Source organism: Calidris pugnax, unplaced genomic scaffold (genome assembly GCF_001431845.1).
Source record: "Calidris pugnax isolate Ruff unplaced genomic scaffold, ASM143184v1 scaffold102, whole genome shotgun sequence".
Lineage (NCBI taxonomy): Eukaryota > Metazoa > Chordata > Aves > Charadriiformes > Scolopacidae > Calidris > Calidris pugnax.
This window is the reverse complement of record NW_015090846.1, coordinates 5016962-5044101: the sequence shown is the minus strand read 5'-3', so window position 1 is coordinate 5044101 and position 27140 is coordinate 5016962. Positions and strand designations below refer to the sequence as shown.

Here is a 27140-nt window from a genome sequence, read left to right as displayed (position 1 = left end):
CTCAATTCCACACATGGCAACTCTATGATGTTGCCTGTTATCCGGCTTCTTTTCCAATTTTTCCTTTTTTTTTTTTTTTTTTTTTTTTTTTTGGTCAGCTATGGTCAGGCTGAAAAATCTAAACCTTTCTTTTCCTCCCAAATAGTTTTGCAATTAGTAATTCCAGCACAGGACGGTGTTTCTGCATCTCGGCAGCTCTGCGGCGTGGGGCCGGGCGCGGGCAGCGGCTGCCGTGGGTCGACCTGGGCTCTGCCACCGCCTGCAGTGCCCGGGGCTGCTCCGGCCTCCCCAACCCCAGGGGTTTGTGGTGCTGGGGGGTCTCCTGCCGCCTGGTGTGTCGTCTCTTCTCGGTGTTTTGTGTCTGCACTGGGTGATGGTGGAGCTGCTCGGGCCGAGTGGCAGCGGCTCCGCTCCCTGGTTGGGATGCGCGGGGCTCGGCGGCGGTGGGGGCCGGGTGGGAGCCCCCGGGCACCCCAAGGCCGTGGTGGTGGGTGCTCAGGGAAGTGCTGTGGCTGCCATCAGGGCTGTGTCGGAGCCAGCAGCAGTGCAGCGGTGGCAGAGGAGATGCTGGCTTCTCCCCCGCTGCTCTTGCTGCTCCTTGCATTTATTTTTTCAAGCAGCAGCGATGCTACAAGGGAGAAGCCAAACCAAGGCTGTGCCTGGCCCTGCCTGCGCTGCGGGCAGCACCTCCCGGCCAGTGCTGGCCCGGAGACACAGGGCCACGTCTGCTGCTCCCCGTGTCCTGGCAGAAATGGGGTTTTTGATTTTTCAGAAGTGCATGCAAACGCCCAGTGCTCGGCACAGGGATCGTTGCTTCTCACTGCACCGAGCCACTTCCCAGCACAAGTCACTCGGGCGCGATCGCCATCCCCTCGCAGCGAGGAGACTCCTCGTAGGAGGAAAAAAGCAGATGCTTGCGGCTGTATGTGTGAGGGGAAAACACATGTTTTGATTTATGGCAAGGGCAGAGAACCGGCTCTGACACAGTTTTCATCCCAGTCTCACACGGGGCTGTTATCAAAATAAAAAGCCCACGGGCTTGGAAGCTGATTCACGGCGCCGTGTCACCTCAGCCCCTCGGTCGCTGGCACTGCCGGGCTGCGGCGAGTCATGTCCTGCTCCTGCCCGTGCCCCTGCCCACACTGCTGCCCATCTCACCACGGGGGAATGGCAGAAATGGGGTGGTTTCTCTGCGGGGAAGGAGAAATCTGTGCCCTTTCCCTGCATGGATGTTGTGGGATTTGGGCTGGACGGGGCGAGCGATGGGGCTGGCAGTGGTGCCCTCACGCCCCTGCCCTCACCCTCCTGCCCTCATCCCCTGCCCTCACCCCCCGTGTCCTCACCCCCTGCCCTCACGCTGCCTCTTCTCCTCCCGCAGCCGGTTTGGTACAAAGTGTGCCCGCTGCGGCCGGCAGATCTACGCCAGCGACTGGGTGCGGCGAGCGCGGGGCAATGCCTACCACCTCGCCTGCTTCGCCTGCTTCTCCTGCAAGCGGCAGCTCTCCACCGGCGAGGAGTTTGGCTTGGTGGAGGAGAAGGTGCTGTGCCGGATTCACTACGACACCATGATCGAGAACCTCAAGCGAGCGGCGGAAAACGGTAGGCAGACCCCATGCCCTGGTCGTGGCCCTGTCTCGGGCTGTCCCCATCCCCTGTGCTGAACCTCCATCACGGGGTGACAGGGCTGGTCCTCTCATCGCCAAAAGGGGGTGGTGGGTGACCCCAGGGGGAGGTGAGTGAGAGGCCTGGGCTGGCAGAGGGCTCCTGGGGGTGGCCGATGTGCCTGTGGCTCATGGAGACCTGTGTGCCACGGGCAATGCCGGGGACAAGCCCCCGGCCCCACGCAGCCCAGTGCGCCATGTGCAGTGAGGGAGGAAGCCACAGGGATTTCGAGGCTGTGAGTCATAAATCTAGAAGGTGGGAAAGCTGGCCATCAGACAAAACCTTCCCATCATTTTCCACCCGCCCTGCCCGCCCGGGGAGACGCCGCTCCCAGCTGGACCGTGCCGCTGCTGCCGGCCCTGCCGCGGCACGCCACGAGCAGCCGGCCAGCCTCTGCCTTCCCAATCACCTCCTGATCCCGCCGGGGCCGGGCTGGTGACACCGAGGTCACACAGCACAGCATCCCCCCCTCCCTCGGACATGGCCCAGCCCCATCCTCCAGCGTGGCAATGGCCAGAGAGATGCTCAGCTGAACAGATTGGTGGGGTTAGTCCAACCTGGTGCACGGGCCAGGCAGTGCCAGGGCTGTCCTGCTTCAGAAAGCACCTGAGATGTGTTGATATGGCAGAGGGTGCAGCTCTTGGGAGCTGGCAGCCTCCTGAGCTCCAGCACTCTGTGCCCCTCACTAGCCCTCGGTGGGCACGGGGAGGCAAGCACCATGTCCCGGCCCATGCAGCATGTGGAAACCATTAGCAACCTGACATGAAAATAATCAGTGTTTCTGTTTACAGTGTTTGAGTAAGAGGATGAAAACAGAGTGCCCGGTTGGGCTGGGAGGGTCATGGCTTGGGCCACAGCTTGCGGCATCTTGGTCCATATGGTCGGCTGCTGCGGAGGCGCGAGCGAGGCGGTGGGGAGTGGGGATGGAGGGGGAGAAGCTGCGTGGCCTTGGGGAGCAGGCTGGTGTGAGGACTCCAGGGTCTGGTGCCGGGGGGTCCCACAGAGCTGTTACCCCAGCTGAGGGCTGGGGTGGTGGGTTTGCTGCTGCTCGTAGGGTCCTGCTGGTGTGGGCTGAGCCCCACTGTGTCAGGGCAGCACTGGGACATGTGGTGAGTGTCTTGTGTGGGTACCTGTGCCCAAGCATCCCCTGGTTTTGAGAAGGGGATGGGATGGCTTTGGAGAGCTGCAGTTGCTGCGGAGTTGGAGGGCCAAGCTCCCCCCCCTCGCCCCGTCCAGTAATTACCCAGCAATTTCTTCTGCACATGAGGTTTTACATAGAAGAAAAATAAACAGATGTTGCTGAAGTCAGAGTCCCATTCATCATCCTAAAAGAACAAGTCAAACTATATGAGAAAGTCCTTCAACTCAAGCCAAGACAATCACAGCCCAGTCCAGCTCGCAGAGCGAGCGCCGGGCTGTGCAGGCGCATCCTGGGAGCGGGGCGAGCGCCAGCCCTGCTCAGGCATCCTCCCTCATCCATCACTCATCGGTGCTTCGCCCGCACCGCCGAGAGCAGCCGGGCCGGGCATGACACGGGCTGCACCGGGGACCCCGGCTCTGGCCACCCCCTTGCAGGCTCCGTAGCTGTGTGAGCATGGCCGGGCTTGTCCAACACTGTGCTTGGCAAGTGGGTGGACAGTCCTCCTCCTTGGGGTGTCCCCCTGAGGGGGTCACTGCTCAGGGCATGGGCACCCCGAGGCCACGGGGACGGCACTGCTCCTCCTGCTGCTCCGGGAGGAGGAGGAGGTCGGGGTGTCGGGAGGATTTGAGGCCAGGGAAAGGAGCAAAGAGCCCTCTGAAATGCTCTGAGCAAATGAAACAACTGATGGAGGCAGTGCCCGCAGGGGAGGACGGGGTCACGGGGAGCAGCGTGGGGCAGGAGTGATGGATGTGGGTGAGCCCGGCGGAGGCAGGGTCCCCTTCTGAGCCACTCGCTGGAGGACATGGCCAAGTGGTGACCGCGAGTCGGGGCCAGCAGGACATCACCTCGAAATCCATCTTCCTGCTGCCGCTTCCCCGTCCCCCATTCCCCGCGTCTTCCACCAAGTTGCTGCATTTTTCTTAATTTGCTGTTAAACTCCTTGGGGTGGGTGGTGTCCCCTAGAGGGGCTCAGCAGCCCAGGGCAGCCCCCGAGAGTCGGTGCTGGCTCCACTCTTCCAGGGATGCCGTGGTGCCCCACGCCACGATGGCGGGCACCTTGTCCCCTACTTGTCCCCCCGTTGAGTGGCCGTTGCGTGCAGGGGTGGCAGGTGGGCAGGGGAGCTTCTGACCCATGGAGCTTCTCTCTTGTAGGCAACGGGATCACGCTGGAGGGGGCTGTGCCCTCAGAGCAGGACAGCCAGCCAAAGCCGGCCAAGAGGGCCCGCACCTCCTTCACCGCCGAGCAGCTGCAGGTAGCGGGGCCGGGCCGGGGGGGACACGGAGGGGCTGCAGTTCCCTGGCATCATCCTGACCCCCCTCTCCCTTCTTCTTCCCCCCACCCAGGTCATGCAGGCACAGTTTGCTCAGGACAACAACCCCGACGCACAAACGCTTCAGAAGCTGGCGGACATGACGGGGCTGAGTCGGAGAGTCATTCAGGTGAGGGGCAACTGGGGGTGGCAGGGATGGGTAGGGGTGGGCAGGGATGTGCAGGGATGGGCAGGGTGCAGGCACCATCGGCCGAGCAGGGCCAAGGAAGGGGGCAGAGGACTTGCACCAAAAGGCTGGTGCTAGACAGGGCTCGCGTCCCCGTAGCCCTTTGCTCCTGCACACCGACCCTGGAACTTGCCTCATCCAGCAGCTTCGTGCTCCCTCACCTGCTTCCCTGGTCCCATAGCGATGCCAGCACCATCCTTCCTCTCCCTCATGGGTTTTCTATTTGTTTTTCCCCTCTCGTGATGCAATGAAAAACCCCAAACTGTACATCCCCAGCCTGTCCCAGTAAATTCCCGGGTGGGAAAGCTGCCGTTCTCCTGCCAGCTCGGAGCTCTGTGCTCTGCCCTGACGCCCGGCGCGGCACCACGGGCTCTTCCCAGCAGCCATCCCACCGGGAGCAGGCAAAGCCAGCTGCTTTGGGAAAAGCTGGGATTGAGAAGTTTAAAGAAAAAAGGGGTTTTGCAGCCCCAGGGGAAGCAGTGGCAGGAAAATCCCCGCGTTTGTGCTGCCCGGGAGGGCAGGGAATGCGGAGCTGCAGGGACTGGGAGAAATGTCCTCTCTGCAGCTCCCAGCTGGCCGTCCCCCCAGACAGCCCAGCGTTCCTCCCTGGTGACATTTATACTCTTCACTTTAATGTTCTGCTGACATACTTTCCACGTACAATAAAAGCCCGAGTGATTAAAATAAATTCGGAGCTTTCATCCAGGATTGTTTTGCCAACGACACTTTTAAATTTTGTGTGTGAAAAACTGGCTCGAGCCTCAGTTATTGAGATTCTTCATTTAGCTAAAGATCAAGCAGTCTGCACGCGGGGCTATTTTTTATGTGGATATTTTTTAAAGGCACTTTGAACAGGAAACAATTTGTCAAACGCTTAAGGCTGTTTCCTTCTCTGTGGTCCAGCGTGCGTGGCCCCAGAGGGCTGATCTTCTCTCAGTCTTGGGGAAGAGTTTTGCTCCCAGCTATCTTCTAAAAATGAAAGCATAAGAAAGGAGTCACCACCTTAGCATAACCCCCCACTCTATGCATGTATTAACTCTAGGATGTAATCTCCTAACCATTCCGTTAATTAGAAGCAGAGAGATATGGTCAGAGAGCTCCTACCTGCTGCTCAGATGGAGTGGGGCTGAATCCCACAGTACCCTCCTTTCTCAGCTTTAATGTTCTCCTGGTGTGGTTTTTGAACACAGTAACCCACAAGTGATTAAACCAATGTTGTTCCCGTTGTTCCTGAAGACCCATCTTCCCCAGGTCTGAGCTTTTAGTGGGTCTTGTCTCCTCTTGCCGTGCCAACGCTCACACATTTCCCAGATGAGCTCCGCTGTGCTTTTAGACCAGGCTTGTTGGGGTTGAAGGTTAAAATCTAAATAAGACCCTGCAGGGGTGGATGAACTCAGCCAAAGCTCAGGTGTGGGGGGTGTTTCTGCCCGGCCGCTCCCCCGGCTGCTACAGTGCCATTCCCAAGGGAACAGCTTGCTGTTAAGGTTATTTTAGTGTGGAAGGGAATAGTGTGTTCATTAATGTGAGTTTCTGCATCCCCTCGTCAGGGTGCTTCATTCAGTGACTCCTGTGACAGGCTTGGGAGTTTTGATTACCCTAATAAAAAACAAAATAGAGAAATCAGTAGTAGAGATGCCACTTTGTCTGTATGAGATGTCACTAATGTCTGTACTGTCTTGAGACAAAACTCTTGCTCTAGTGTGTGGAAAACAAAGCTATGGAAGCCGGTGGAATGCCGGTGAGGTATTTCAGTGTGTCGATTTCTAAATTTGAGTCCTTTTTAAAAATATTTGGAAGAGACAACCATCATAGGGTCTTGGTGAAGGGCCACACTTCGATCCAATTGTCTCTCTGTTGACATGGGGTTTGCTGCTTTTGTTTCAGGTTTGGTTTCAAAACTGCAGAGCCCGCCATAAAAAACACACCCCCCAGCACACGGTGCCGCCCTCGGGAGCCCCCCCGTCCCGCATCCCTTCCTCGCTCTCCGATGACATTCACTACTCGCCCTTCAGCAGCCCGGAGCGGGCCCGGATGGTGACGCTGCACGGATACATAGAAAGTAAGTGGGTGCTCGGGGTGGCAATGGGGTGCTCAGGGCAGCAATGGGGTGCTTGGGGTGGCAATGGTGTGCTCGGGGCAGCAATGGGGTACTCGGGGGAACAATGGGGTGCTCGGGGTAGCAGGGCAGCGGGGTGCTCCCCGGGAGCAGGCGGTAGCACCACGGCACAGAGAGCAGCCAAAACCACCCTTGTAGTCCCTTGCCCATCTGGTGCACGCCCTCCTCCTCCTCGTGGTCTGATGAACTTTGTCTTTGGGATCTTCAAAAGGCTGTTTATGGGGAAGCCCCAGATGTGAGAAGGAGGGGAGAGGGGGCTGCAGCCTCTGTCCCTCCATACCTCGTGCCCAGGAAAGTCACTGCCAGGGTTTTACTGGACTGGTCCTTGGCCTGCCTTGTGTTTTCTTTGTCGTGGAGAAGAGGAGTGAATGTGCCCTGTTCTCTGTGGTCAAGTGGTCTCCTTCCTGCTCACAAGATCCGAGCTGCTTTCTCTAACAGTTGCCAAGTGCTGGTGAATCAGTTGTGAGTAACGGGCAGCTTTGGTCATGCCTGGACGGAGGTTTTGGCTCCGTGACTCTTGTGAAGCTTCTCCCCTCCCTCGCCCACGCAGGCCGTGGTGAAACGTGGCTCCTGCTGCACCTCTGCCTGATCCACCGGGCACCCCTTCTTCCACGCGTGTCCCGAGCTGCTCCCTGGTGGAAGCCTGATGGTGCTGGTTGCAGGGCGTGTGTTGTTTGTAGTAACAGAGGCTGAAGCCTCTTCTCATCCACAGGTCAGGTACAGTGTGGACAAGTGCACTGTAGACTTCCCTACACTGCTCCACCAGTGCACCTCAAAGCAGACATGGAAGGACCACTATCTAATAGGGGTGAGAAGGTAATTGTAGACCCTGTTTCAGGCTTTGGGGCCAGACCTCGACTGTAGCAGAGATTTTTGTGTAACACCATTGCCACTGCTGTCTCTTGTTGGCATCACTGCTTCTCCATGGTCTCTGGCAGCTGCCACCCGCTCATGTGTCCTTTCTTAATTTTGGTGGCCCTAGATGGATGTACCAACTGTGGGTCAAAATGGCATCGCTTTGTTCTTCCTAAATACCCCTGGTTGTTGTGATGTGCTGGGACGTTGTGCCTGCGTTCACTGAAGACTTTTGAACATCCTCCTGCCCAAGCCCCTCTCTCTGGTGTTTCCCCTTCCCCTGAGCAAGGAGCTCCATCCTCCTGCTCCGCTCCTCAGCCCCCGCACGCGCTGTCGGTGCAAACACTGAGGGGCTCTTAGCAACGGAGCAGGGGGGACCTTAAAGTGTGATGACTTTCCAGTTTTCCATGACTTATAAAGAAAGATTCATTTCTTGGGGATTCCAGTATTGCTTAAAAAAAGTTACCAACTGGCTGTTACAATATCTGAAGTATGAATGTTATTTCACAATCTCTGGCCAGGAAATAATTGCATATTGATATTTTTCTGTCTGTTCTAACACACAGCTTGTTTGGGGGCAAGACTTCTGAAATGTGCTCATAAGGCTCATCAGATTTTTTTAGGAGCCCAGTTTAAGTGGGTTCATTTTGAGGAAACACTGAGCCTTTGGCAACTCTTATTTTGCCTTTTTGTCTTTATTGTTAGAAGTTCTCAGCATCTCTCCTTACAAATCTCTCTCTACTCACTGCAGCAAGGGTAGCTTACTGAACTCTGTGTCCATAAGCACAAGAAGGGGCACAGCAAAGTTACTTTTTCAGTCTAAATGCCACCATTTTGCCATGGTATCTGCACAGCAAGCTGGAGGGTTTTCAGAAAATATTATATAGTCCTGGTGCTGTCATTCAGAGACACTTCACTGCAGCAAGTAGTTCCCGTGATTCAAATGCAATTTCTTGCTCGCAGCTGCTGCAGAACTGGGTTTTCAGGTCAAGGAGCTGCCCCCTCAACCAGCTCCTTTTCCAAACTATGAATGTTGAATTCCTGGAACCTGAAGCAGCCTCTTTTTCCACATCCAACATTTTTTAAAAGCAGTGGTAGCTGAGATCCTGGGGAAACACCCATAAAGGCTAAGTCTCTGTTTCCCTCTGCATGTGGGGCTCACAGCCCTCTCCTCTCGGAGCTGGGACCGGCTCGGCGGCGGTTTCCCGGGCTGGTGGCACGGCCAGAGGCCATGTTGGTGGAACAGCCCAGCAGAGGGGTCTGAGGGAAGCCCGTGCTGGTTGGCGGGTGAGGCAGGTAGAGCAATGGTGGAAACCCTAAGGACCGTTGGCGATGGTCTTCATCTTTCTTGGTGGCTGCTGTATCACAGAGGGGATCAACGCTGGTCCCCGTCTGTTGCCCAGTGTGTTATTATAGTTTCACAGCTCAAGGTGAGCCTGGGGTTGCATCCCCCTCTAAGGCTGTGCTGCCACAGTCCCCTTCCCTCCTCCTGGGCTGGTGACTCCTGGGCAGACAGGGATCCCGGAGAGGGTTTTTCCATGGGGAAGCAGTTGCCTGCTGTGGCAGCAGGGCACACGTCTGCTCTGCTGGCCCCTGAATGCAGATGTCATGGCGAGGGCTGTCTGTCCCTGAAAGCAGCTAACGCTCGGTTCCCCTCTTTCCCCCTAGGTCATCCTCTTTCAGTACTGACTGCGCGAACTCTTCCTCATCTGCCCATGGCGCTACCAGCACCACTGCCCCTCAGCCGCTGAAACGCAGCGTCCGGCCCGAGGCAACTGTTATCAGTCATGCAGGAGACACTCAGATCCAGCATTCTCAGTTATTTCCATTGACCAGCACCTAACATCCACTATTATTTCTCCAGCGACACTCTGTGTATGTGTGTGTTGAGTGCAGAGTTACATTTTTCACTTGTTTCTTGTGGACTTGTAGAATGACCGTGAGTCTCTCCAAGGCAATGCCAGCCACAGTCAAAATTAGTGACTCTACTGTGCTTGCAAATCTTGCTCCCAAACCCATGGGAATATGAACAAACCAGAACGTGCTGAGTCTCGGGGGGGGTCGATGATCACCTCTGGGTATAAAGGAAGGAGGAATTTACGTGGTTTGGCCTGATTCTCTTTTTGCACCAGTGAAGCGCTGTCGGTTCCCGGACATCCCTCCTTATCTCCACTTGCATGTGTGAAATCTGAAATGGGCTTTTTTGGCTCAGCAACTCGATATATACACAGACCTTCCTGAGCCAAACTCGCGGGTAGCTGAGACTCCACTAAGTGGAAAACACGATGCCAGCTGGAAATAGGCAGTTTTTCTTCCTCAAAGTGCTTTAGAATCACATGTCCTTTGATTTACTCTAAGGTAAGTGAATCTTAGTGTTTTTCCCCCCATTTTATAGGAGGGGAAACAGAGATGTCCTAAACTGAGAGGAACCGTGGGGATTGGTGGCAGAGCCAGGTTTAGTACCCTGAAGTTTTTGATTGCTGACTTGTTCTTAGAGCACTGAATATCTCTCTCCTCTCACAGCCATCTACCAAATCTTTTCTTTTTTTTTTTTTTAATATTTTTTTATTCTTGTTCTTTATTAACAAGCTACTTTATTTCCTTGGAGTCACATTGGGTCACAAATGGGTGATTTCAGAATGTACCTACATGAAACTCTTAGATGCTCCATACTCTGGGACTGGGAAATCCTCAACGGAAACTGACCGTAAAGGTGTAGAAATGTTCTGCCCTGGTGTGGACCCCAGTTCAGTGAGTGGACCCAGTGGGGTAGAAATCAGAGGCTGGTTAAAAAAAGAGGAGAGGCACAGTAAGGCCAGCAGGAGCGGTCGCTAGCTGAGGGGACAGCAGCCTGATGGCTTGTTCCTTTATCTGGCAGCACTTCTCTGGTTCCCTCTGCCCTCCTGTTGTTCTCCCTGGCTGGAGCACGGCCGAAGGCACAGCCCGGGAGGACTCAGCAAAGGAAGTGCTCAGCAGCCTGGCCCCAAATCAGGAAAAAAAAAACTCCAAAATGATTCTTCATTGACGGTAATAACACAAAGTAAACAAGGAACCTTTGCCAACCCTTCTCAGTTTGCACCGAGCCAAGAGCAGGTCTGTAACAAACCTCTCTCCACGCGAGCACACGGGCCTGTCTCGCTGCTGAGTGTCTGCGCGGCCGCGTTCCCAAGAATGTGAAAGCCCTACCATGAGCCACAGTTAGTGCGTAACGTGACCGAGCTGTGCCCGAGGAGCAGAAGACAGCAATCCATCCGTTGCATAACTTGTTTTTAATCCAGGCTGTAGATCCACGTGATTTTTTTTCTCTCTGGGAGATCCTGGATCAATCTCCAAGGCTGGCCGGGTGGACACCGTCCCGCTGGTTCGGCCAGCCTGTGTTGTACACGTGGCAAACCTTCTGGCCGTGGCACCGAGGGCTGGCCACCCTGACCACACAGGGAATGGCGTGAGGAGACATGGATGGCTGCTGAGGTGGCCACCAAGAGCTCTTGGTTTGAGAAGTAACTGAGTACAAGCTTGCATTGGTATTTGTTGGAATATATATATGCACACGCTTACACACCTCTGTGTGTGTGTGTGTATATATATATATTTTGAGAACAGCGAGAGAAAGAGAGTGATGGTAATACCTTGGACAGTTAGGCCAGTATTTTGTCTAATTGCAGCCAGCACCTCTGTCCTCAATTTAAAATAACATTTTAAAGGAGGGAGGAAATTAAGCCTGCAAAGTATTGTCACCTCCTGACATGACTGGAACCACCACTGCAGGAGCGTCCTCCTCGGGGAGGGGACAGTCACAGGCTGCTCCCCTTGCAGTCACTTTTCTCCTTGCCTGTAGCAGGGAGCACAGGACAAGGGCTCCCTTTGTTGGGAGTGGTGGAGTGTTTGTAATCAGGAGGTTGAGGTGGATCATGGTGTCCACAGGCAATAGCCTTGAGGTGCTGGTGGTGGTCAGCAGGGTCACCGGGGCCCAACTTTCTTCTCCGTTTTTGCTCGTGCGTCCTAATGACTGTTTAGTTGTGGAATTAGCGGGATAAACGAGTGGGTAGCTATTTCATTTAAGACTGAAGGAGAGACTTTGGGCTGTAGCTTGACCTGACATCCCACAGTACTTGAGATTTCCACAGCTCTTTTGTTGAGGGAGAAAATGGTTTGATGCGTTTCTTGTCTGTCTCGGCGGTGCAATGAAAGGGGGAAAATAGAAAATGTGTATCTGCTAAATATCAACTTAGTTACTGGTCAAAAAAACCACCACCCCACTTGTGAAATGTACTGTATATCCATGTTTTTCTAACTGATGCCACTGACAGGACCCGAGTGCAAAGCAGGGGGCAGGGAGCGTAGGTGCTTCTCTCCAGGGGACCCGTGGGGCGAAGGGCCCCGCAGAGGGGCACCTTCCCCCATAAGTAGCCAGGAGCAGCTTTGCTAATTCAGAAATCAGGCTCTGTTTATATTAAGCCCAAATTGTTTGCAAAAACTGGAAGCAATTCAGCTTGTGCAGTTTTAGAGCTAATTATGTGTATGGAAAATACTCAACTGTACCAAGAATGTAAGAAATCCTCTAATTTATTCAATACATTGTTTCACAACATATTTCACACTGACTGTTGCCACTGAACCAAACCTTATCTCAGGTCATTTGCATTCATCTCCTGTCTGTAGATTAAAAAAAAAAATAAAATTAAAATAATTCTCATTTTCTTAGTTTATTCAGTAATTGCCAAATGGGTTCTGGTGCAGCAATGCAGACTCCATGTACTAAACTTTTCCAGTTGCTATTTACAAAACCTTTTGCAGACAAAAAAATCCAATGAAGATAGCCAGTGGAAGGCTTTTCACTCACGTTTAATAAGGTAACTAAATATGGCTAGGCTCTGGAAGTGGAATGGTTTACAGTTTTATTACCAATTCTTTCTTTTTCGGCTCACGCTGGTTAACCCCAATGCCCGAGCTAAAGGTGCTTACACAACTCACTAGTTGGGACAGGGGAGTGGGAACCAATCCTGCACTATCAGTGATATATCTGTAGGATGCCAACCATAGACACATCCGTTTGATTTCATCCACCAATCATTTTGTTGTAGCATGTTGCAATTCTGCATGTCTTGGCTACAATGGTTAAAAAAAAAAAAAAATTCTCTGAATGAGTGGACAGTCAAGACTAATATTTATTTTAAAAAAGTAAAACTAAATTGTAAGCACTTTTTTGTAAAACCAATGTCTGTTTTGTTACATACTTTTAATGTTGTGCTTTGTAAATGTCTTATTTGTGTAATAAATAAAGTTAATGCAAGTAGAAGTGCTGGCACTTACATCCAGAAAATGATGTAATTCCATTTTATTTTATTTTTAAATACTTTCTGGCTTACTAATCAAGCAGCAACCCACCCAGTTTTCCTCTTTTATTATTTTGTTAAACTCTGGCTTCAGGAGAGTTCAACAAACGTTCATAGTAAATGGATATAATTTCCTAGTTAGCAAACCAGTCATTAAAGAATACCTCTGGTGTACATTATTACAATGATCAATCAATATCAAAGTACTGAGCAAAAAGAGAGGAAAGGAATTCACCAGGACAGCTAACTAAAATCTGGGAAAATAATGTTGATTAAGATGGATTTGAATGACTTCAACACTGAATCTGAGGCACTCTTTTTAACAAATTGTTTTCAGGCTTAATAACGTGTATGTATACTACACTACACACCTCTCAGGAATATTATTGTGAGTACAGTCTGCTTTTTTTTCCATGGCTTTTTCTCAGCATGACTGATTAAATGATTATTTCCATTTTTGTTTGTGCTGACAAAGATGACGACAAGATTATATTCCTGTAGAGGGGAAGGGCGAGACAAATCCACAAGGACAAATTAGATTTATTGTGAATCAGATTACCTGCTTTGGAATATTAACGTCTAGCAAAAACTGTTTTCATGGTTTTGGTTTATGTTCAGTTGTTTTACTCCAAGCTTTCCGGCAGGTCCGAATGATCCATTCGTGCTCCTCATCATCTAAAAGAAAATATCAAATATCACCATGTCAGATCTGCTCTGTGCATCACTAGGGTCCAGCTCAAACAAGTGATTATTCTTTTGAGAAAGAAATCCATTTTTAGCCATTGGCATCTCTTAGAACGCATTTTTTTATTTCTTTAAAGGATTGTGTGCTGTTGTGTTAGAATTTGTCTGGGCAGGAGGTACTGGATCTATGGCAATGACTCTGATTATTCGTCCGTTTGATAAGATTACCTTGGGTGGAACTATGAGATTTACATGTCTCTATTGTGGGTTTTGACTTTTTGGCAGGAGATGTGCAGGAGATATGTTGAAACTATCAGAAATGAAGATTCAGATTTTTACAATTTTGAGTTTGCATTGTGTGTTGGTTTATGAAAAGGGAAGGTGAAGAAAAATCTGTAGTCAAAACCTGGGTTCTTGTCTTCCAGCTTTTCTTTCAGTGCTGTTTGTGAAATGTATGTTATGACAGGTAGCGAGAAGCTGATGTAGTGACCGTCAGACAGATTTCAGACCATCTTCTGTGTCCCTTGTTAGTATTCATGTCTGTCATATTTATTCTCAGAGCATGATGACAGTGTTGAAAGAAAAAAAATCAAAGACAATGTAGAGAAAAACAACTATCCAGCAAAGTTTGAATAGAAATTTGTGTATGATTTCAAAAAAACAAGTTGGCAAATGTTAAATTGTGGCTTCTTAATTCCAGGGTTTTACATACTCTTGTATCCAAAGAGTGTTCTGCAGCCTTTTCTTTTGTGTTTGTGTAAGGGGGAAGAGATCTGTGTAGTAGAACAGGAAAAACATACTTCAAAAAGCCTCAGAAAAAAAAATCAAAGTATTACTTAAAACAATACCTGTATTTATTTTTATATAAATGAAATGTATTAGAGCTGCTTCTTGTGTTTACCGCTGTCTTAGCAAATTGATATTAGCTGCTTGTGATGTGTGCTTCTAACCTGCCTCCATCTAAATTTTAAGGGGTTTGTAGCAGCCCTTATAACCTGAAAGAATAGATAATTGTAAGAAGGATGGAGCCGAGGGGATTGTAGTCCCGGTACCGTGACCATCACTTGGCATAGTGTGTAATCCACTCACACACCACTGCTGAGACCCTGCTTGGGCAGGTCAGAGCAGAGCGAGAAAGAAGCATGTTGCTTGTAAGGAGTCAAATTTTCATGGAGATCTTTTGACTGTACAGTTGTACTTTTAAGTTAAGCGACACGTTAGAATTTGAAATGCGAAAGGTAGGAAAGTCCTTGGGCATGAAGTTGTGCTGATCTACGAAGGGAAAGTTCACAGGAGGGTATGTGATAAATTAGGTCTGATGCACAAGTCTTCAAGCCTGGGGGTTAATCTCACTGATTGCAGTGGGTTTCGAATCAAGTCAGCTTTGCCTTTCCTTTTTTTCTTCTTCTTTTTTTTTTTTTTTTTTTCCCCATTCCTGGCCGAACGAGTTGCGTGCACGCCTTCGCTCCTCTGAAGGTGCTGCTCACAGGCAGCTCTGTTGGCATCCTGGCAAGAGGCTTGAGGAAAAGCATGTGCCAAGGCATTTGTCCCTTGTCTGAAGGGCAGCACTTGTCTGCCACCCCTGATAACCTGTAGGCAGAAAGGCCAGGGAGTTGCGGGAGGTTTTTCCCCAAGAGCCCGCTCTCCAGTTTGCTCTTTGCACAGTCACTGGTTTCCAGACAAAGCGCTGGCTTGTGCCGACTGACCCTCTTCTCACTCCCCACTCGAGGCTGCTGGGTTTTGGTGGAGAGTTCCCCAGCTTTGAGCATCACCCCAGTGACCGTGAATGGGTCGGGGAACACACTTGTGCTGCCATTGTTCCAACAGCTCAGCCTGTGGGCTGGCTCTAACGACTGAAAAATGTTACCCTTTGGATAGAATAGCTAAGTTTGGCTCTTTCTGTCTTTTGCTGACATGATCTCTTTTTTATTTCCTATGCCTATGAATCAATAGGTCCATAACAAAATACTCCCTTAACGGCACATTTCTTTTTTTGGGTATAAACTAGGAGAAAATAAATGCTGAAAAATATGCTAAAAGGGAAATTAAAAAGATAAGCACTGAATCTTGCTTAAAGACCACGCAGTCCTTAGAGAGGCAGAGATTCCACTGAGGGCTGCAGCAGGAATGCAAATGTGGTCCTTAAGCTTCCTTAAAAACAACATCAAAGCCATAATCAATGTGCTGGCTTTTGTTCTATGCACTAGGTGTTCCAGCACGGTAACGACGTGATCACGTGAGCCTCGGCTAGAGCAGATATTGTCCAGCCTGGGCAGCTCTGTGATTTTAGCTGGAATCGCCTTAACTAAAAAAAAAAAAAAAAAAATAGTTTATCTGCGCCTGTAATAATTGCAAGAAAATGAAACTTTGTCTATTTCTGCCAGGGTGAAGGAATAAACAAAAGTGACATCACCGCTACCTAGCTCCTGTTTGGGTACAGATACACAGGGCTCATCTCAGTACCAGGAATAATCAGTCTTCCTAGTGGGAAATCTACACTGCTCCCTCAGCTGAGCACCGAGGCTGTGAGCACTAAGAAAGGCAGGTGCTAACTTGGCTTTTAGGCTTCCAACACATCCTCGGTTTGCCCAGGCTGTTTCCTTCTGTGCTCTGGGTCGTGGTGGTCTCCTGGGAAAGCACACAAGGCAGGTTGCTCTAAGGATTTTACCCTCCCGGGACCAGCCCTAAAATGTCTCAGTTGATGCAGTGATCTGATCCCCTGCAAATTAAATACATGTTCATATGTGCTGCTTAACTTGCATCTAGCTTAATCAGATGTGAAAACTGAATGAGCTATATGGATTCCAACTTTGTATATGAAAAGCAAAAATAGATGTAATGACTCTATATTGCAAAAAATAACCTAAAGCAAATCCCTGGAACTGCCACCCAGCCCAGCTGTACCGCACTGCTGGTCCTTGGTCTGGGTAAGGGGAAATGAAAGAATTGATCCAGCATAGAAGAAGAACCACAAACCCAGAGCTGAGAATGGGTCCAGGGCTAGCTATGTGGGAAGAGGCAGGGAAATATTAGAATGTAAAGAGTTAAGCTATGGTAAAACATACTTTTGCTACACTAAAGAAGACTGGTTGATAATTACTGTAGTTTTAGGGCTATTTGAATCAGTGCAGCTGCAACCTCTTCAGTAGTAACCCCTGAAACAAGACAAACTGGGTTTATTGTACTGAACAAGTCTTAAAGCTCCTCCCTGATTGTTAGTAATTGGCAGCAATGGACTTAACAGCCTCTTGACTACCCTTTTTACACTCTACCTGACTGTGCAGCTAACAATTTAAATCACAGATGCCGATCCTTCTTTGTGGCAGCTGCTTGTTAACTACACGTTCCTCTTTTTCTGTCACTGGCTGCTTCCATAACCCTGCAACACCAGGGTTAGATTGGAGAATCACATTTCATCAATATTTAAAATGGAATTAAACCTTGAAGTTTGATTAATGCTACCAGATAGTGAGTTGTAATTACTATTTTGCAAATTGCAATTGTTTGAATATGTTAATATGATTGTCTAAGCACATCTTCACCTTCAGAAGTAATTTTCCCTTTAAAAAAGATTTGAAAAAAACACAAACTCTTTAATCAGTGGTAAATTATCACCCTGTGCACAATTAGGTAGTATGGGGTTCTTCATGTGTGTTGAATTTTGTGTCAGCTTATTTATCTCTAAAAGTTTATCCATTTTTTTAGCTTTTCCTCAGTAGAATATACATTCATGGAACAGACTTTGCTGAAACAGGACTAACTGTGCTGATATTTGAAGGTAAAGAAAAAAAAGCCGTGTCTGAAAATTTTATTGCAATCTGGTGTATCCTTGTTCAGTTACTAAATGTTAAGAAGTTATTTGAAGTTAGTGAAATATAATGATTATTATCATGACATATCACTGAAATCTTGAAATGGAGATAGCAAGAGATCTTAATGGATGAGCTGTTAGAATAAATGTAAGTATTGACTGATTCTTTTGAATTATTTTCTTGCATCTCAATCAAAAATAAGATCAGTTTTCTAGCCCCCACAAAATATATTTTGAATATTGTGGGCCAGATCCTCAGCCAGCCCAAACTGGCATAGCTTGTCTTTTATTTTTGTAATTAATTCAGGCTGTTTTCATTAAGCAGGCAGAGGCATATGGAGCCAACCCTCGTAGCCACCTGCACGACTGGTGCCCAGAAAGAGCATCTGCCCACAGTAGGTGATTAACCAGGGGTGCAAGTCCTACTGCTCTCCTGTTGGACTCTGTCTACACAGCCAACAGGTCAGTTTGGGGACAGTCTTTTTAGGCAAATAAGACCCAGCTAAATCTGTTAATTGTACTGTTCCTGTAAGTAGCCCATTTCAAAATTAGTTCTTCTTAACAAATACTGCTTTGCAAGTTTCTTCCTTCTTTTTGGGTGGCTTTAGGGGAAGCTCCAAACACCAGCAAAGTCCAAGCAGGTGTCTGTCAAAATTGCCGTTAGGTGTATTGCACGGTGAGCTCAAACTGCAGCCCACTTAAATCAGTGGATTTTGGCTCAACATCTCTGCAAAATGAAACCACTTGTCTAATTTTCGATGTTCAGCCTAAAAGTAGTGGCAGAAGAGACTTCCCCAACTACACACTCCAGATTTATCTCTCAGCTGGGATTAGAAACAGCTGAAAATTCAGGGTGGGCTTGCTTCAGGGTGCTTCCAAGGGACGATTTGAAAATGCACTGTAATTTAGGTGTTTTTAATCTTCCTATATTAAATGCATATTGCAAAGTTTAAAATTATTTGCGTCTAGCTATCGCGTTTCTGTGTTGCTTATGGAAACCTCAGCTGGGAGAGACTTCCTAGGACTCTACATGCTTAGGGGTCTGCCATGATGCAGGGCTGAGACTGTCAGCAAACAGCAGGATTGTTGTGTAGGTTCCTGGATTTACCTACTTCTTGTCTTAAAGGCTTTCTCTACACTGGAGGCCTGATGCACTCCAAAATTCAGTTCCTTGGCTCCCTCCTCTGCCCAAAGGTGATTTGGGACCGGACGTGAGTGTGCATCATCCCTTTGCTCGCTCTCACTTCTGCTAAAATCCTTTTGAGCAGGGAGGGAGTAGCTGTGCCCTGGTGTGTCTCTCCATCAGGACAATCGGAGGCTCACAGCTCCGGCGTACGCTGAGGACGCAGCCATGTGGTAAGAGCAGCTTCCCATGGCCATGGTTTGTAAGAGAGTGTGTTTACAATAGACAATTCTTGAACAAGAGCTGAGTTTCCTCTCTGTTTGCAGAGGGCCAATCACACACAGACCATTGTAAACAACAATATCATTTAATTCTTTCGCTAGGCCTGACTCCTCCCATCACCCGCAGTGCAGTTTATCATGTTCTTCCACCAGACAATTACAATCACATGTGATAGCATCTCAGCCACGCATTCTGCCTGGCACACCCGTTTCATTTCCACTGCCCCCACTCCCGGTCCCTAGCGCCACTTTCCTTACTGCACCTGACCCCACCAACATCAAGGCTGGCAAGAAAATGGAAAATATGTTTTCAATTAACCTTTGCTTCCACCCACAAATTCTCACCCTTCCATTTACTTTTAATTACTGTAATTCCAAAATGGCCCCCAAATGAACTTTCCATCTCTTGTAAAAGTTGTTTTCACATGAACTGTATAGTTGAATGTAAGTGCCTATAAGACTTGTGTATAACCTATCTAATGGATTCACAATGGGATGGCCAGCACGCAAACAACGTTGTTATTCTTGGCATGCCACTGTTTGGAACTGAAACTTTCATAGTTTTCAAAACGATAAGTATTTTAAGATCAGGAAACCACAAGGAACAATATATCTGCAAAAGCCATAGCTACTGAAATTGCTGTAGTAACCGACACCGTGATGCATACATTAATACTATCATTGTTGTTTATAGTATTGAATATAAATCATATGGGTTCATAACCTATCTTACTGAATGGAGGGTATTTTATATTAAATATTGTAAGCCAAATTTAATCTAAAAACATTTACTTGGTTACATGGAGAAGAAGCCTCCAATATCTCTGTCACCTGAGCAGACTTTGACGCTGAGAAAGACATAAGTATGTTTTGCAGTGGCATTCAAAATATGCCTGATCTTAATGCTTTTCTATATAAAAAAAAATATGAAAAGAGCATATGATGGGTAGGAGAACTGGTACAACATTTTAAAAAGTGTTCAGGGTACAGTAAGAATAGACACAAAGCTACGTCTTTTATCTTTTCTTTAAATTAAGTGACTCAATTTCCTTCTGCCATCTTCAATACTCATTCATTTGCCTTATCCACTCAGCAGTCCCTAGTTTGATATTTGCTAATGTCCTGCCTCTCCTCCTTCTCAGATCTGGCTCCTCAACTAATTTATTTGTTAAGCATTGTAGACTATTTAGGTCCAAAGCTCTCACAGCAGGACAAAAGCTATCTGACTAAAAAATAGGCAGAGGTAGTTGAGTGACACTTGGAGATCCAGATGAAGGAGCTTTCATACCATTTCTAACCTTTCCCTTAATGTAATAATTTTCAAATCTTCTGACCATCATAGAAGCAGTGAGCCCAGAAACCAGGCACCGGAAAACTGAAAAACTATGTCCTGGGACTAGACGTAAGGGAAAAAAGTATTTGGGGGTTGGAGGAGACATAACCAAAAGATGAATTTGCATGGACTCGTGTAGAGCCTTGCAGGCAAAGAAAACAAGCTGAGTGCCATAGCAGAGAGAGAAAACATATTCTGCAGTGGTATTTTGAAGGAATATGAATCAAAGAGGCAAGAAAGAGGAGTTAGCAGTAAAAAGGACAAGTACTTCAGCTGCTGCAAGAAAAGCAAAGGGCTACTCACATTCGTATGCTCTACTTGTGTAAAGGGAGAGTAGTATTGGCTCTCTGTTTTACAAAACCCTGCTTTCAGAAATAAGTTTGTCAGCCAAAGTAAAGAGAAAAAAAGATCAATGGATTGCAATAAACGGCATTTAACATAAAAATGAGTAAAATTTACAATTCAGTTAACTTGTTAAATGTTAAAAAATCAGCAAACAATAGACACAATTTGTTTTGTTCAGAGCCCAGAGGTAGAGACCAAATCCTCTAAATTAATTTCTGCAAAAGCTGGGGTTTTTTTCCAAACAGGTCTGGATCCTATTCGTTGTAGAATATACTGATTACCAACTATTTTTAAGAGCTTTACACAAACATTATTTCTTTTGTTGTGTGAAATGCAGAATCAGCCATCTGGCAAATGCCCCAGAGCTAAAATCTTTTACATGACATATAATTCAAAATGATTAAATATACAACAGAAAATAGCTATAGCATTGCACTTAAAATAGCATGAACTTTTACTGCCGATCAAAACTGATTTCTTTAGCTTAACAAGTATCCAAAGAACAATTATTTGAAGAGCTTTTAAGAGTTTCAATATGTAGGAACTAAACCTCATCTAAATTCAGTATCTTAAGTCAAATAAAAAAGAAACAAATGTACAAAAGATTAAATGGTCCTGCCTTATAAGTAGACATTTAAATCTATGGGAAGCTAAATTCATTTGAACAAAAATACTATATTCCTTCTGTATGTGTATTGCTGGGGCTTTCCTCTCCATTGCAAAGGGCATCTGCCAAAACAACTCTTACATTCTTAGGCAATGACTAGGGACAAGCCTGGAATCAGACTGTTCATCCACTCCCTCCATCATCAGAATGGGCAATTTCAAAGAAGAACGGGGAATAAAGCCCTGTGCATGATCCCTAAATGCAGTCAATCTTTTTTTTCTGCACCACAGTCGACTTTAAGTTAAACTTGCTGTCTTTTTTCCAGAAATACTCCAGGCCTGAAAAATTGCCAGGTCCTCATCCCACACCCAATTCTCCAGTAGTTTATGAGAAAGAGCACGCAAACATCTGCATGTGTTTGGGGTACATGAGGGTAGGTACAGAAATATTACCCTGCGTAATTATTGAGTGGTTATGGCTCTGTTTCTCAACTACATTTTTCAGACAAGTCAAAGTCTACATTTCCCAAAAAGCAGTTGGTGCAAGTCAGATCTGAGTCGTAAGATGAAAAAGTCTAAATGTAGGAGATTTATTTCATGGATTTGCGTACTTGGATAAACCTGAAATGGATGAATACATCGCTGCCGACCTTCCAAAAACTTTTGCTTCTAAATTCCTTCAGACCAAGCATGAGAACCTTCATCCCAAGGTAACAACGTGAGCAAACTGTAAGTCTGTGATTACTAAGGCTTAGAATTAAAATGGCTCTGCACCTTTGCCTGTGGAGTTGGGTCAGTCTCACAACCAAGGAACCTCCGATGTTCTAAACCCAGACTTTTCTAAACTGTAAAAAAAATAATGTTCTTGAGTCTTGACCTTTTCAGCTCATAATGATTTCTGAAGCAGCAGGATTTTTTCCTGCTGCTTTTTACATGACTTTCAGGCTTGTAGAAATCCTAAACTGATTGCTGGCTGGCTTGGGATTGCAGCAGCATCAAAACCTCTCCTCTTAATAAGACACTTGTCCTGGTTTTCCAGGCCTAATCCTGCTTTTAATAATATGCATATTAATTCAGTTATCTGACTGAGCTTTTAGTGTAAAGGCAGGCTTTATGTCTTCCTGCTCTTGATGTTAAATGAAGAGATGCACATATTTCAGGTAATATTAACTGCAGTATAGAGAACTACCCTATACACCATACACATACTAATTAAACCTGAAGATGGATTATGAAAGTAGTAGCACAACTATTCTCATATTACAAAGAGCAAGAACATGTTTTATATTATTTAACCCATCCTTGGGAGAACCACAGGAGAAACAGAGCAATTTTCATCAGAAGTATCTTTGCCTTTCATCAAAAGAGAGGTGACCCAAGCAATCTCCTATAATCTTTTCCATCTCAGTAGAAAAAAAAAAAATCTATCTTTGATGGCATTTTCTCTTTGAAAGCTAGGGGCTTCTCTGATATTCGGGAGTCCTAAAACCTGAATGTCTCTGCTCTTCTTGTACCTCTTTTCTTTGCATTAAACAGAACATCATATATTTTCTACTTTTCACTGAAAAACTGGGAAATCTTCCCATCGTTCTATTGACCAGGCTTTTTTTACAAAGGTGCCAGGAGTCCTATTTCTCAGAAGAAAAAAATAAAAAAGTAATAACTCCTAGTGAAACAGGAGCCTAGTCCCAGTATCTATTCAAAATAAACAATGTATCTTCTTACAAATAAGCATTTCCATTCTTATTTATGTGTCCAATTTTGTGTACTTTGCAATACTGGGGGAAAAAAAAAAAAAGAAGACTGAAGAACACATGGAGAATCAAGAGAAATTTGAGCACCCCTGAGGAAAAAGAGGTTTAGGGACGGAGTAATAGCTGCAAGAGTGTAATGAGAATTTGGAAAACTTTGCTAGATAAAAACGTATAACAAAACTGTTGCTGTCATTTCGTTCCCTGGGCCTGATTATGTTTTCATGATGGGCCTTTGCACTGCTTCAACAGTAAGAGCTCTTTAAGTAAATGAGTATCAGACCTCCATGCTCGTGAAAGGCAAGGCTTGCCAAATCTAACAGGAGTCTCTATGGCACTCTAGACACCCTCAGCTCGACAGAGAAGTGGTGGGAGCAAACTCAGTAGTTCCAAATGGTGCCTATTTTCTTCTCTTTAGGAATGGTACCTGGGTGCTGCCAGTTGTGCTGGCGAGTCGGTGCCAAGGCTGTATGTTTCCTTGCCCCCTTTCACAAACAGCCGAGAAACAATCAGCAATTGCTTCATAATAGGGCCAGGGTGAAAGGTGAGAACTGGAGTATTCTGCAAGCCTGCTGCCAGACCTGAGGAAGATAGTGTCATTTTGGTAAACCTGTCAAGCTGTTGTAAGAACTTCCTGAATGCTTCCTACCATCTGCTTTTGATGCTTTCAAGACTTGGCTGGAAGCCTGGAGGTTTTCCTGCTTCTTCCTGCCCAACCTATAATGGAGTAATTCTGGATCTGTTCCCTGTCATCCCAGCCTCTTCCTCAGTTTCTTCTGCTTACAGCTGGGGTTTTTTTAATTATTTTTTTTTTCTTTACTGCAGTGGCCTTGTGCCCTGAATCATCTCTCCTGGGGCGGGAAGAGTTCCTCTGATGTTGAACAAGTGCCGGGTTTTTCAATTGTCTTCATGTTCTTGAGAGGAAGGGTCTGGCCTACATGACACATTCCTTCTTCACACTCACATCAACAAGTTTAACTTTGTGTACAGGGCTCTCAATGGAACAGCCACACAAAGCACATCTCCAACCGCTCCGTCAGACTGCACGCTGCGCTGGTCCGGGTAGCCAATATTGATTGATATAATTTGTAGGGTTTGAGATAAATGTCATAAAGGACAATGAGTTCAAAGAACAGATTAAAAAACAATAAATTGAATTCCAAGGCGTTCCCTCCTGTACTAATCTGTGTAGGTTCCTGTGTTTTTGGAAAGCATGTTGCTTATCTTCCTCATCAGTAGGCCCACTGCATTCCAGTATTTTGGATCAATGCCATTTGTAATAATCTAGATCAGTTTTTATTCAACGTTTATAAAACAGGCCATGTATCATAGGGTATATTTTATAGCAGATGGTATCTCCAATTCATTTAACCCCCCCTTCACTTCCCTCCTCCAATATCACAGTGCATACTTATAAAAGCTCTTTTAAGTAGAGCTGAGCAGAATTTTTTCAACAAATAGTAAATTTGCTGAAAAATGGAGTTTCCAAGCAACAAAACTGTTAAACTGTGGCACACTGAAAAGGAAATGTTCTGTCTTCTAGAAACACCAGGTCTTGCAATTTTGACATTTGGGGGGAAAAAAAAAAAAAGTGGGGTGGATAGGTAGTTGCTTTCAGAAATCATTTTCATTTTAAAAAATTCCAAGCAAAAAAAGGTGATAAACACAAAAGTTAAATAGAACACAGAGCATTTGTTTCATGTCAGATGACATTTTTTGTGTTATTCCATTGTCAACTGTTTGGGGATCTTCTGTGTGTTTTCAATTTGAAAAGTTTCTCTTTTGGCTTGATGAGAACTAATTTTCTCCAAGGTTTATTAATTTAGGGAGACCCAGCATTTGCCAGGCTCTAGTCAAAACACAACCCTACAAGGTGACAAGGAAGTTTCCTGTTCAGCAAGGCATGTAAACACAGCCCTAAGACTTACTTCAATAAAATGGACTATTTTAACATGTAGAGATAAGCACATGCTTAAGCACTTTGCCGGTTCAAAACAGAGAATTTATTAGCTTTCAGGATCAGTGATGTACACCTTACAGCCACTCCCTTGCTTGAGATCATAATGGAAGAGACTGAAGATTTTCCTGAGATGAACATACCAAACGGTAATACAATAATCATGTCTGCTTGGGAATACTTCATCGTAATTTTGCAAAATATGATTTATACAACTCTGGGGACGCAAACATCACTGATAAAAATAAATAAGTAAAAAAATATTTTAGCTCTGTGATAACAGAATCAAATCACGGAATTTTTTTATGTTTTAGCTTTAATCACGCCTCCTAGAAGATATGAGAAATAAACTCATTTTAATTTACCTTGCAGAAGTAGTTAATCATACCTGCGTTTCTCAGAAACCTGTGTTTGTAGTCAACGATAACTCTGGTTTCAGGATTATAGAATCCATCGCCACAGTCATAACATCCTATTGGGATTTCTCTGGGAGGATCCAGATTTGTAAGCTGAGAAATGCCTGAAGAAAAAAAAAACCACAAAGGATTTGCTCTATTTTGCTTTTTTTTTCCATTTGTGTCTTTGATCAAGACAACTAACAAATATTACATCTCCATGGCATTCGCTATAAAAACAATGCCGTTACCTTACAATAAATCTTATAAAACATTTTGCCAATTTTGCAGATGGAGAAAAATGAAAATGGAAAAATCCATACACTAAAAGCGTGTGATAAAAAGACATCACTTTGATTTCCTCATTTGCGGTCCCGTGATTCAACCCACTAAGCTAACATTATAAATATGACCCCAAACTCCAAAAATGGGGCCAGGAGAGTCTTGCTGGCCTCACAGAACAACTACATGTCATCGCTAAAATATTCTTTGTAGAAAGAAGAGTATTTTATGTATTACGTTACAGCTTTTACTCACTTGGTCCTTATAAATCTTTTCACCTTTTGACTACAGACAAATAATGATATTATAAAAGCCTTCAGTAGAAATATAGGCCGGACACAAGTGTTTATTTTGGTATGTACTAAAAAGCTATGTGGGATAGCTGCATTCAAACTTTATTTGATGTTCTGGATGTAAATTAATTGCTTTTGCTCAACATTTCTGTATTAAAAGCATGCCGAAGGTGAAATGTACAGAAGGGTTAATGGGGATATGGGGAGCTGTAGATAACAGAGCCCCGTCCTGCGGGGTCATCGCTCCGGGAGAGACGGTGCCGTGGGTTGTGCTGGTGGAAGGGGGTGTCAGCGTTCTTCTGGCAGCGTCCAACATCGGGCCCTGAAATTAGCCAGAGCGTTTCTGCTCCATGTTACTCATGTAGCCGAATTAATCTTTCTTAAGCAAAGTTGTTAGTTTAATTCCTTCCAGACTCTCAGGATCGCAAAACGCAATTCAGTACCTGCTGGTTTAAGACCAGAGCAGATTTCTGTATAAAATCTTCTGTCGTAGCCGTCACAGTAATGCCATTTTTTATCTTTGTATTCGAGACCATCTGCGAAAGTGTATTTCCCCTGCAAAACATGTTCAAGCAGCGAGTTAATAAACATGATGGATGGACGGAGCGCGGAGGAGGCCAGCGTTCCCCCTGCCAAAACCGCGCGTTCGCTGAGCAGAGCCAGCGCGGGGGGCGGCTGGGGCTCGGGTACCGCCGGGAACCGCACCTGCGGGACACCCCCCGGCCTCCAGCTGAGGGGGCACACCGTTGGTTTGGCTCGCAAATCTGCGTATTTCACCCCAAAACTCTCCCGGCAGCGTGGCCACCAGGGAGGCCCCTCGGGGTGAGGACCCCCGCACCCGGGATACCTGCGTGGGCACCCCGCGCTGCCAGACCGCCCGGTATCTGCCGCCGTTGGGGAACAGCAGCTCTCCCTCGCCGTCGAACATCCCGTCCTTCAGCTCTCCCCGGTACTCGGTGCCCGTCGGCAGCGTGTAGAAACCCAGTCCCTCCATCCTGGAAGAGACAGGGCGGTCGGGGAGGGAGGGAAAGGAGAGAGGGAGGAGGAGCGGGCAGCCCCGCGCCCCGCCGGGCCCACCTGCTCCTCACGGTGTCCCCGTAGTAACGCCCGCCCGTCACCTCCATGGCGGCCCAGGCCCGGCCCGGCGCGGCCGCGTCTCCATGGCAACGCCGCGGCGGGGGAGGGAAAGGGAAGCTCCGCCTCCCCCCTCCCAGCGCCCGCCGCGCACGCGCACTCCCCGCCCCCCGGCCGGCGGCGCGTGCGCGGTGGCGGCGGGCGCTGAGGGGAGCTCAAGGAGAGCGGCGGCGCCGCCATGCCCGGCTCCCTGCAGGTGCCCTCCCTGGAGGAGCTCGACGTGCAGGAGGTGAGTGAGCGACCGCCGCCGCCGGGCCCTTCCCCCGCCGGGCCGGCGCCGATTCAGGCCGCGCCCCCCATTGCCGCTCTGCCCCGCTGCAGGTGACGGTCAGCTCGGCCGTGCTGAAGGCCGCGGCCCACCACTATGGCTCGCAGTGCGACCGGCCCAACAAGGAGTTCATGCTGTGCCGCTGGGAGGAGAAGGACCCGCGCAAGTGCCTACGGGAGGGTCGCCAGGTCAACCAGTGCGCCCTCGAGTTCTTCAGGTGAGCGGGACCCCCACGGCCCAGCCAGGCCCCCCCCCCCCCCCGCCGCCGCC

General features: G+C 47.4%; 3 protein-coding genes across 6 annotated transcripts in view; 2 read left to right on the top strand and 1 right to left on the bottom strand.

The window, feature by feature from the left end:
- LHX6 (LIM homeobox 6) overlaps positions 1–12570 on the top strand; it is an 18448-nt gene extending 5878 nt beyond the window's left edge. The window contains exons 3-8 of one of the 3 annotated variants that reach the window (XM_014942837.1): positions 1379–1599; positions 3956–4056; positions 4148–4243; positions 6185–6359; positions 7129–7224; positions 8940–12570. In XM_014942837.1, the coding sequence (XP_014798323.1) occupies positions 1379–1599; positions 3956–4056; positions 4148–4243; positions 6185–6359; positions 7129–7224; positions 8940–9022 (772 nt within the window). In that variant the 3' untranslated portion in view covers positions 9023–12570. Of the gene's footprint in view, positions 1–1378; positions 1600–3955; positions 4057–4147; positions 4244–6184; positions 6360–7128; positions 7233–8939 lie in introns of all 3 variants that reach the window. The other 2 variants (XM_014942838.1, XM_014942839.1) reach the window with 2 other exon arrangements.
- Positions 11831–26688, bottom strand: MORN5 (MORN repeat containing 5). Of its 2 annotated transcripts, XM_014942842.1 has the most exons (6): positions 26546–26688; positions 26316–26463; positions 25912–26023; positions 24887–25018; positions 13167–13282; positions 11831–11927 (listed from the first exon to the last, which is right to left on the bottom strand). In XM_014942842.1, the coding sequence occupies exons 1-5, from the start codon at positions 26590–26592 to the stop codon at positions 13203–13205; spliced, it is 519 nt and encodes a 172-aa protein (XP_014798328.1). In that variant the 5' UTR covers positions 26593–26688; the 3' UTR covers positions 11831–11927; positions 13167–13202. The 2 variants fall into 2 exon arrangements, with proteins under 2 accessions (XP_014798328.1, XP_014798327.1); XM_014942841.1 differs by lacking the exon at positions 11831–11927 and having other exon boundaries at positions 13130–13282.
- The window catches only part of NDUFA8 (NADH:ubiquinone oxidoreductase subunit A8), a 2630-nt gene continuing 2168 nt past the window's right edge, over positions 26679–27140 (top strand). The window contains exons 1-2 of the mRNA XM_014942840.1: positions 26679–26831; positions 26924–27087. Of these exons, the coding sequence (XP_014798326.1) occupies positions 26781–26831; positions 26924–27087 (215 nt within the window). The 5' untranslated portion in view covers positions 26679–26780. The remainder of the gene's footprint in view (positions 26832–26923; positions 27088–27140) is intronic.

Bases quoted from the DNA above. Each gene is read 5' to 3' on its own strand.
- MORN5 (XM_014942842.1), bottom strand. From the start codon at position 26,592: ATGGAGGTGACGGGCGGGCGTTACTACGGGGACACCGTGAGGAGCAG. The intron at 26,024-26,315 runs GTATCCCGGGTG...CATGTTTTGCAG, and splicing joins AGCGCGGGGTGCCCACGCAG to GGGAAATACACTTTCGCAGA. The intron at 25,019-25,911 runs GTACTGAATTGC...TTTTTTCTTCAG, and splicing joins CTCTGGTCTTAAACCAGCAG to GCATTTCTCAGCTTACAAAT.